This window comes from Lissotriton vulgaris, chromosome 10, assembly GCF_964263255.1.
Source record: "Lissotriton vulgaris chromosome 10, aLisVul1.2, whole genome shotgun sequence".
Taxonomy (NCBI): Eukaryota; Metazoa; Chordata; class Amphibia; order Caudata; family Salamandridae; genus Lissotriton; species Lissotriton vulgaris.
In genome coordinates, this window is record NC_141698.1 from 701,057,657 (window position 1) to 701,069,167 (window position 11,511).

The 11,511-nt window shown below is 43.1% G+C and overlaps 1 protein-coding gene across 1 annotated transcript in view; it reads right to left on the reverse strand.

The window, feature by feature from the left end:
* The window catches only part of GJD4 (gap junction protein delta 4), an 82,915-nt gene extending 72,195 nt beyond the window's left edge, over positions 1–10,720 (reverse strand). Inside the window, exon 1 of the mRNA XM_086939962.1 lies at positions 10,475–10,720. Within this exon, the coding sequence (XP_086796088.1) occupies positions 10,475–10,538 (64 nt within the window). The 5' untranslated portion in view covers positions 10,539–10,720. The remainder of the gene's footprint in view (positions 1–10,474) is intronic.
* Positions 10,721–11,511: the final 791 nt, after the last annotated feature.

Sequence of the window (11,511 nt, forward strand, 5' to 3'; positions counted from 1 at the left end):
ATGAATGAGTGACTGAATTTGAGCATCAACTAGTTCGAGCGTCCATGTGTGTGTTACTATGCAATCGTCCCGAAGGGCGCAGGGGTCCCTTGAGTGAGCTGTGTGTTGTAACTATTTTACAATGGCGCCAGCAAGCTGCCAGCGCCGTTGTAAAATAGTTACAAAGTTAGCTTGCACAGGAAGCACTTAGATAAAATAAAGCAGCACCTGCATCGTTTTATCTAGTGGTTCCTGTGCAAGCTAACTTTGTAACTATTTTACAACGGCGCTGGCAGCTTGCTGGCGCCATTGTAAAATAGTTGCATGAGTGGGGGTTCAACTTTTGAACCCGTTACGTTTGCAGATTTTTTCTTGCGGATTTTGCGGGAAATCCGCAAAATTTGCGGATTGCGGATTTCCCAAAAATCTGCAAAATCCGCGAGCGTAACGGATTTCCCGCTCACACTTATTCAACAGACAAGCAAACTGTTTTAAGGAAAGATCATGTGAGCGGTACTACCCTGAAAAGATCAGAAAGGCAACCCAGTAACGGGTATGCAATCAGAACAGAGAAGCCATTTTAGAAGACCAGGATCTGACAAACATCATCATCACACCCTTGACATGTCCCACTAGCTTTAACCCTTTCGGTGCATCGGACAGCCCAGGCCGTCCGGCGTTACGGTGCGTGTGTGCAGAGGACGGCCGGGGGCTGTCCGAACCAAGCCCACCCATTATTTCAACCGCATGCGGCAGAATTTGCGCCGCAGTCAACAGTTTAATACTATTTCAAAACAAGTGACGAAAGTAAGCAAAAAGCATTGGCTCATTTTGAAAACAGGGAAGTTCAACTGGGTCAAACCTCTTTTCTCCTTCAAGAGAGCTAGAAGTTTAGAGGATAGCCTGGTATCCACATGCCCCAAAAGACAAACTGAATCTAGGAACACTGTGCTGAACAACTGGGGCCTACCAGAGGTAGTGGGTCATTATGCCTGCAGTAACTGTAGAGTGTGCCACCTTACCGCTACCACAAAACGCTCAATCTCAAACATGGAAAGGTGTGGATAATAAAAAAACACACACAAACAGCAACTCAACTAATGTGATATATATGATTACATCCCCTTGTCAGCCTCGCTATATGGGAATGACAACAGAAAAATCAAAATGCGGATCTGAGAGCATCGCAGCAACATCAGATGCAAATGTAATGGAAGGAGGATGACAGATCACTTCCTAAATGAAGGACACACACTGAACAACATGCGGTGGGTGATCATTGAACACCTGGAATAAGGGCATGACAACTTGCAGAACCTCTAGTCCTATATAACTTCACACCTTGTAGAACATAGTAGTCCTCAACTAACATGTGACTATGAGCCACTCTGGCCGGTTATACAGGATATAGTTTTTCATGATCACCCATCACGTTAAATGCCTATATAATTGTTTTTTTATGCCATATTATGGTGCATGTCTACCACCTCCAAATTATCTCTGTAAGCTTAAAAGCATGGGCCTATACCACTGATCTTTAAACTATTCATCAAACAATGACTTTACCCCTCTGTGATGGAGGGTGTTAAACTGGCCAAAAGTAACATTTTATTAAGATATAGCAAACTGATTAGTTCTTACCAGAACAAGTCATATTTTGCCCTGTCTGTTCTATTACCTGTTTTTTTTTTAAGGGTTAATTTTCCATGGGGCGTGTATAACATTTGGGAAGGGCTTGGCGACCCACTTCAACCTGCATCGGACATGTGACGTAGGAACACACCCACACATGGATACGCATATCTCTGAGATGCCAGCATGGCTACTTAGACCTTGCCGGGCATGGGATCAGTAACATTCAGATGCTGAGAAGGTTGGTAAAAGGTACTATTATGGGTGGCCTGCCTTAATGAAGTAAGATTTTGAGAGGGAGGAGGCCGCACTCACAAGATTAGCCTGACTTTTCCCTTTGATTTCAGGAGCCAGTCAAAGACGAGGGCATTACATGACAGCAAAATATTTTCTCCACAGCGTGTGACTACAGGCACCGCCCACTCTCAAGATCCATGTCACCCTAATTTGGTGCGATTGAAGACGGTGATACACTTGCTAGACACTTTTGTGTCTCTTTGTTTATTTACCTTGATTGTTTCGCACCAAGTCTTATTACGAGATGCACTTGTGTTTCTATTGCATGTTTTCTTCCCCAATATTAGCACCATATAATCTTGTCACAATTTGTAGATATCAAAGGCACTGTTTGCCTAAATGTAGAAGTAAAAAATTTTTATTGGCCATATGTTTGCATACATGTGGGGGAGAACCATGCTCAAGCAGGATGATCACACTTGTATGAATGTAATATTGAACATTAATTTAGCTAATAAAAGAAAAGAATAATCATGTGACATGGTATGCATCATGCGGTAGGATAGAATTGCTTATTCACCACAAGCATGCTGAAATGATGGAAAAAACAATGTTCACGCATGAGGAGCACGTACCGTGGTACACACGCGCAGTGCTGGCTCTGCACAGATTTCATTAATTATATGAGCTACCATTATTGTATGCATAATGTCTTTCTCATTATATTCACTCTAGATTCAATAAAAAGATTAGGGAAAATCGTATGACTCCACACTATACATGCATGCCTTATTGTGTATGCATCTATTGACAATGGTTTCCCTGGCAGTTTGGTACTGAAGAAAGCTATTGTGACTCATACGCATTCATAACTGGCTGAAACATGTTTATCTAACACAAGGATGTGAGATTTCATTATTTTCTCACTTCACATCCACCATCACTGTTTTTTTAACCCTACCCAATGGATCCACAATTAAAATTTCCCATGGGAAGTATTCCCTTGAAGCAGTTTTAAGTCATTCACAAATTCACCACGTCACCCAAAAAACCCAGCTCCGCTGTAATCAGGAGTCATAGCACACCTGAGTTGCATTAGGTATCTTGGGTGGGAACCCAATATTGAAATATGCATCCAACTAGATTGGTGGTGAGGGTTCTTTTATAAAAACTAATGGTTTGTCTGATACATGAGTGAAAGGCATTTGTGACAGCACATTAGGATAGAAACAAGCTCATTCTCAGTTGTTTGTTATATTCTTTCTGAACAAACCAAACTTAAAATCCACAAATATTAGAAATTCTTAATTTACAGTTATACCCTAACTTTATCATTTACACACCACCTTTAAATAAATATAACTCTATTTATTCTTTAGCTACAAACATAAGTTAAAGTACAGAAACATTTAAACGTATACTTTCACTTAGTTTACGCAACAACTCCAAATTAATATAACTCACATACCTCCATACACAGTGTACTCAACTCTGTAGACACACTCCATTAGCTATAACTCACCCCTCTACCATGCACTGTGTTCTCACAAAAGATTTGATTTGCAATGTCATAACTATGCTTGTAATTGCTATTATTTTAGATAGTATAAGTGAGGTGATATAAAACGGTATAAGCAGTGTATGGAGAAGGTGCGAGTTATAGTTAATGTAGTGTGGCTATCAATTTGAAAACATTGTGGATCGATAGAAGTGAGTTATAATAATTTGAAGGTTATATTTGTGAATAACATATTAGTGATAACATTATTTATTACTTTATATTTTAATAAACATCTTATAAAAATAATTAAAACATTTAAGTAAAGTTTAAACCTTTTATTAAAAAATAAAAATGTATTTAAATTATTTAAAGATATACCTTTTAACAATTTACTAAATATTAATTCAAAAAAGGAATGTTTGTGACTGTGGTAATTTTTTAAATAGCTTTTTATAAAATATTATTTGTAAATTATATTCATATATTTAATTAATATATTACTTAAGAGACATTTAATTTGATAACTCGATGTGCTGTAACATTTTGTTCTATTAGTCCTAGGTTGATAATAAATACTTTGTGCAGCTTCCTGCTTTCTCTCTTGTCCTCTGCTAGGCCAACTGGGGCTTCCCAAGCAATGGGTCTCCACTTGAGCGGCCTCTGTATTAGGAGTCACATTTGGCTAGCCTGCCCAATCTGTGACACAGAGGGTTCCAATTGGACCGGGTCCCCCTGTTTAACCTGGGACCACAGGGAATCCAAGCTGGTGCATCCAGATAAAGGATGACAGATTAAGGAAATTGCCTTTTCTGCCTGGAAAGCGCCTAGGGTCAGAACCAGTGGCCCTCATTTATGGGATTTTGGCATAGGGCAGAGCAGCAAGGCAACTTGCTGCGCTGCCCAGCACCAAAGCGAAAGGGCAGGAATGCAACATATTTATGCAAAATGGTGCATTCCTGTCCTAATTTCAGTAGCCTAGCGCCAATGTAGACACTCGTGTTCCATGGTGCAAGGGTGCCTCTGTTGCAAGCAGGATTGTATTTGTGCAGGAAGGGACACCTTCCTGCACAAAAACAATCCTAAGAGGCGTTTTCCTCTTTCCTCTCCTCGTCACGCCTCACCACAAGAGGCATACGGATTTGGCGCTTCCCCAGGTTTACATGATTTTGTAAATCTTGGGCAGCATCAAAATCCATGTGTGTTCCATGGCAAAACCCACCACAACGCTCATGGAATGCTTCCCGTGCGGGGGGAGTAAGGCGACGCAGAGAGTTGCGCTGTATTACTTTACTCAAGATTTATGAAGCCACTCAAAGCCATGCAGGATGGCATTTCAAGGCTTCATAAATAGGCTTGAGAGCCCTGCATCACACATGTAGCACATTACGTGGTGCAATAGTGACGCAGGGCTCTCATAAATAAAGACCTATGTGTCCATCTTCATCCCACAAATGCAGTCTGCTTGGGAATAGTTGTTCCTTTGTACTTCCCAAAGAAGCCTGCTGCAGGATACCTGCTCCTGGGCACAGCCCATAGTTGCCTGCTGATGGATATGTGTTCCGAGATACAACCCATTACTAACAGCTGGCAGACAGTTTCTCGTGTGCAAAGCACTCAGGTCAGTTAAGACCAACATATTTCAATACATCAGGCTCACAATCAACCCGAGTTACAGATACCTTGAACAGCATTATGGAAACTCTGACAACTCTGAGTAAACTAATGCATCTGAAGGGTACAACTCTGTTATTTATTTATTTATTTATTCAAGAGTTTTATATAGCGCTGGCTAGACCCCGAGGTATCAGAGAGCTTTACATGAGGTTCCACAAAAATTACATTACAAGATTACATCAGTTCCAATTTACATCAGATGCTAGACAAACAAATGCAAGAGCATAGAAGTGTAGAGGGGAAGGGGGTAAGGGTAAAGGGATAGTAGGGAGATACGGCAGAGAGACGAAAGGAAAAGCTGCCCAAAGTCCGGCTGGGTAGGTGACGGTCGAGGGGAAGTCCCAAAACCCATCTCCTCTATAGCTATCAGGTAGCTCCACCAGGCATTGGCCAAATAGCTCGGTCTCAATGGGAAAAACAATTAAAGAAACATGGAGGGCAAAATAAATGGAGCGTAGAGGGGAGGGGGCATGGAAGGAGAGAAAGGGGGGGATGGGGGAAGAGACAACAGGGAGAGACGAAATGAAGTCTGTCTGCTGGCAGACTGGGTAGGTGACGACCAAGGAGGGAGTCCACGGCCCATCTCCCCTATAGATAAACCAGGTAGCTCCATCGGGCATTCGACAAAATAGTTCAGTCTCAATACATTGAGAGAGGAGAGAAGGAGAGACAAAAATAGAGGGAGGATGCGGGAAGAAACGACAGGAGAGACGAAAGGAAGTCTGGCTGAAGACCGACTGGGTAGCAAAACTTTTTCTAATACTGCTCATTGCATGGCACCACACTTGAACTAGTCACTAAACATGAAAAATGTACATAACCGATTTAGTGTACCAGAGTCTGTCCATATCTCTCCTGTCCTATAATTCTTCCAGTGCTCTTACTCATTACTTGACACCACATGGGAACCCTTCCCAACTGTGCTACAAAGTACTGGCTAAACTTGAACACTTAAGCTACCACTATGTTCAATGTGGATAAGGATTATTTTGCACCACATAACCAGAATACACTGTAGGGCTAAAATGGGTAACCAAAGTTGCAGCACCGCATTGCATCAAATGATGAGAGAAAAACTACCATATCTAGCAAAATATGACTGTTTCCTCGCTTCCTGCACTGGCCCACTTTAGGCTGCCATGTGCCAACACACGCTCCCTTGCACCGTACTGAAAGGGTGAATGCATTCTAACGTGCATAGGTTTTGTACTGGAAAGGGACCCTTCCAGAAAAACTGTGCTTTAATGCTTTTCCTGATTTGTGCTTTGTGTGTGTGCTCTACATTGCAGCACAAATGCCAAGTTGAAAAAATGTGAATAGTAGTAAAACTTGCTCCAATGTTATATCTGCTTCGAGGAGGTATTTGGCATATACCCCAGCCAACAGACATTTGCATCACAGCCCATGGATGGTTGCATGGGAACACTTATGTACAACCCATGGACACCCCCTTGAATCAATGTAGTACATTACACTACCTTGTGTTGCTATAGGCAAATTTGCAATTCAAATCCTGATTTGTATTGGAAAGTAAATACCATCACAACAATTGAACTGAGTGTGTTTCACTTTTGTGGTGCAAACTCAACTCAAATTGTTAGTAAATCTGGGCCTAAATACCATAATTCAACGCTTCAGGCGGGTTCTTAAATGTACTTCGTGCTCCAGAAGAGCAATACTGTTGTGAATATCGAAATATGTCATTGTTTCGTCAGGTTATCGTGAGAACTATTCCCGTAACCTATAGTTTCGACAAATGTGGTTGGAATACTGTACTTTGAAACTTAACTTGTGATGCGATTTTTTAATATATTTCTCGGTGCCTTAAGATAATACCCTCAGGCTCTCTGAGAAAGTGCTGGCTCACCAGGGGCATAACAAAGGTCCTTGCATCCCCCGCGGTGCGGGAGGATGGGGCCGGGCTGCAGGGGGACCCCTCAGCACAGTACTCAGGTCTGAGCGCTCCAGATAAAATCCAGAGCAGGGGCCCCTCCATGTACATTGCAGGCAGGGGCCTTAAACGTTCATTACACCACTGTGGCTCACTCCTCCCGATGATGGTTTCGATGAAGCAGCATTGCTGCTGCATCACCAGGCTCCTTAAAGCCACTAGGGCTGCGCACACAACAAACTCTAGGATGTAATTTCCATCCAAGCCATGCTGCAAGGGTGTCTTTATTGCACTAGGCTGCTGAAACGGCACCAGTGCACACAGAAAGGACAGAAATGCACCATATGGCATAAATACCAGGGGGCAGATTTACAAGCCCCTAATGCCGCTGTTGCGTCACTTTTGTGACGCAGCGGCAGCGCAAATCCTGCGCCATGGTGCGGGGTACTTACAACGTGACGCATCTGGGAAATGCGTCATGTTGTAAAGCCCTGCGCCACATGTAGGTGTTCCTGAGTGAAATCTACAAGATTTCACTCAGTTACTTTTAGGCCCATGCTGGGTCAAAACCCTGTGCCTGCCTGAAGCAGGCGTAAGGATTGACACAGCATTAACTAGATATGGCCCCCAGAGCATTGCTGGAGCTGCATCGCACTTGCGACGCAACTCCAACAATGCGCCACTTTTACGGCACAGATGCGTGAAGCATCTGAACTGTTTTTGCCCCATGGTGCGCCGCATTGTAAATGCGGCGCATCCACGATGGCGGAGCTGTGGCGCACAATAACTGGCGCATCCCTGCTGATTTGCAGGGATGCGCCAGTTATTGTAAATATGCCCACTTGCATTTATGCCCTTTCACTTTGGCGTGAAGGTGCCCTAAGCCAGAAACCCATAAATGAGGGTCACAGTTTCTGGACCTAGGCGCTTTCTAGGCCAAAAAGGCAATGTCCTGTTTAATTTTTGCACCACGTGATCTCAGTCATTCGGACAACTGGAGCTGGTTTCTAGTTGACAGTGAAGACCCCCCAGAGCACAGGTCGCTGGTATCACTGGCACTCACACACTGGGTCCGTGCTGCAGACAAGAATACCAGAGGGTGACAAGGGCATTTCGGACCTAAAGGAACACTCTGCTTCCATCAACTGATTTCAATCAGATATAAACAATACCTAAAGAGGGTGTTTGTTAACTCGTTGGTAACTTTTAAAATCCTGGTGGTATGATGAGAATTAAAGGCCTTTTGTTTCATTTATTTATTTTGTAAAGCGCTGGCCTGTAAAAAAATTGCAACGTCACAGCGCTGATATTAGTACATGCAGGAGTACTTGATAATGACTTGTCTAGCAAAAAAAGCTTATTAAGAGTATTTCTGGAAAACATTTGCGAATTCCCATTTTGCGGTATAGCAAATGCATTTTCACATGGGTAATTTTACACGAGACAGGCTGAATTGCACATTCACAAATGTTTTGTACATGTGTTATTGCAGGTAAACGTGTTTTCTGCATCTGGAAAAGCCGTTTCCTCCATTGAAATCCCCTTCTAAAACATTTTAAAAAATGGGGATATTTTCTTCCGATTTCCACAATGGAAAGAATTTCGTTAACCTCTTCCAGGGTGGGACTGAGTGGAGAAAAAAGTTTTGGAACGCAGACAAACAAAAAGTGTATTTGTGGGTGAGCCACAACTTGCAAGGCATTCTTGCCCTAGGATTTACACACCCCATTCCTGGGAGAACATTTGCTCATAAGTAAAAAAGTATGGTTGGGTTCACCTTTTTTTAAAATTTTGATTCCAACAGAAAATATTAGTCAGAGCATTCATCACATATTCAGCACAGTACACCTATACCATATAGTTTTATGACAGAACCCTGCATGCATTTACAACGCAATCACTACCCCGACTGCGGCGTTACCACGCGTTACTTTACCGCGCAAGTCATTGCAGTGACTTGTCTGAGGGGTTGCTGGACTTTGCATTAGTATAAATTACTATTCCAACTCCAGTCTATGCAACAGTGGGGAAGCTGTTGTCCTTAAAAATCCAATACCAGTCCAACAACACGCCCTTAAAGCAAATCGCTGTAATGACTTGCGGATTAAAGGATCGCATGATAATGTAGCAGTCGGAGCAGTGACTACATTATAAAGGCAGGTCGTTGTTGTGACTGTGGGATATAGGATGTTTCTCATATATAGTTGCATGCTCCCAACAGCACTAACCACAGAGCAGACCTAATAACCCATGAGGACATGGTAGACCGAACAATCCTCGTTCACCAAACAGTAGAGACTAACCATAGAGTTGGATATCACTGTACAGACAATAATACATACCACTTGGAAACTACACCCAGAAACACAAAAATAATGTGTTAGTAAAATCACTGCCCAGAACTTCTATAACCATAATAGGACATACAGTTTTCAACAGAACACACTAGCCATAGCACTGTACATACATCTAACACTGGTCATAGGTACTATATAATTGCCCTTCACCAAGTCGCAACAGCTCACCACCCCCAACAAAACTATGTACCACGCCACACAATACATAAAGTACTACATCCAAATATCCAGGCAACTCCACACCGGAGGCCTGTAAAAAAGATGCTGTGGATCTTCAACAGGAGTGGGACAGAATAACTGCAAATACCTCGCCCACACCGGTAGCATGGCAATGTGTATAGTGATATAACCAGACTGCATATACCCGAATTGGTAACAGCCTCCTGCCACACGCATCATACACTACCAGCTACACATATACCCTAGGTCACGCACATGCAAATAGCAGTTGAACGACGCTTGCATTACACTCCTGAAGAAGGGTACTTGTGAATGTAAGCTACACTTACATGCCCAAAGTGCTTTGTGAATTGAGACCAAAGACAGTGTGAGCTTTTGATCTCAGTCAGGCTTCAATGGTGTAGGTTCAGTTGTGCTACGTGTGGTGTCCTGCACTATAGTTTCTGCAGGCTCACTGATGGAAAACCGTGTGTTGGTTTTAACTTCCTAGTGCTCAGAGCCTGATCCAAGACAAATCACTATTATTAAATATTGATTAACATTGGGTTGCTTTGATTCTCAGTGCGTACTCCAATGCCAAGCAAATAGGATATAAGACACCAACAACTCCCATGATCTGCTCTTTCTATTGACCACTCGTACCTTAATAATAAAAGTGTCAACCTCATTAAAATGTGTAAGGTATCCTTTCTTGTATTATAGCAATCGCAAATAAAAAATGTTTGAAAAACATTTAAAAGTGTTTGAAAAAAGTTAAGAACCACGCACATCCTCGGAGTAAGCATGAACATCGAAAAATACAAAAACCTCTCCCCGAAGATGTATTTCCTTGTTACAATTTTGACATTTATGGTGACAACACCATCAAATATTATTATGATTTGCTCCAATGTACTTGCTTATTCAGGTAAATATGAATTGTAGTGGCCACAGATGATTACAAAAGCTAGGCGCTACATACAGGAGAATCATTTGCCAAATTTCATTTACCTACATTTTAATGGAATGCAAATGGAGACTTACCCACGATTGTCACGTTGTAGTTGAGAGTGACAACTAAAAACCCCAGCCAGTTCCAGTGCTGCATGGCACAATGTGGAGAAACTCGCTGTGCATAGACTTGGCGACGAAAGTGACAAATTCAACCCAAACGTGATCTAGGTAACACAAATAAAAAGGTTAACTTGGAAGCCAGTATAAAGAAAAAAAAGACATTGCCCTATTAATAGGGTTGTTCTCCCGCGCGCAGCCAGGCAGGCATCCCCTGTGCTTGCCCTGTGCCCAGGGTGTGCCAATTGTTTCTCTGCCATCGCTCTTATTCCATCTGATGCAGACGTACCTCGGCTTTACTCCTCAGCCTAATGGGAAAGCATGAAAGCTCGACGGAGCCACCCCGGCCTTTTGTGAAGCTATTCCTGCACTTCAAGGACATTCCAGCATCCCCGCATTGCTGGAATAGTTCCGGCGGAGGGACACAGGGCCAGCGACCACTTCAGAAGCATGTGCGCTTCTCAGGGGTCAACCGCAAATACACGGGGGCAATAAAATGGTCCTCTTTCGACGCATTTGTAGCTTTAGTGCAGCCAGGCTGGATCATCTTTGCTTTATCCAAATGCCTGTGGTGTGGTGTGCTGCACTAAACCGGCGCAGCAGGTAGCGTTCGAGTATGCACGGCATCTAGCAGAGAAGTCTGTCTGGATCTCTCTGTGCACATGAGACTTGGGGACAGATCAATCAATTGTTTGTATTGTATTGCCCTCGCATCACGCAGGGTGTCACAGATGCAACACAATACTGAAGTCAGGTTTACCAAGCAGCGCAAGGCCACCTTATGTGGTCCTACATTGGTTGGTAAATATAGAGTAACGAAAGGCAGCGCAAATCCCTGCCCTGCATTCAGGGCTCGAGTCGGGCTACCACGCGGGTGGACGGCGTCCCCCCACTTTTTTTACCGGGTAGACGCCGTGCCCCCTCTCAAACAGCTGGACTTCACTCTTTGGCCTCTCTAGGACGAGATCGGAGCGCACCTTTCAGGACTTCACTTCCGGTTGTGACGTCAC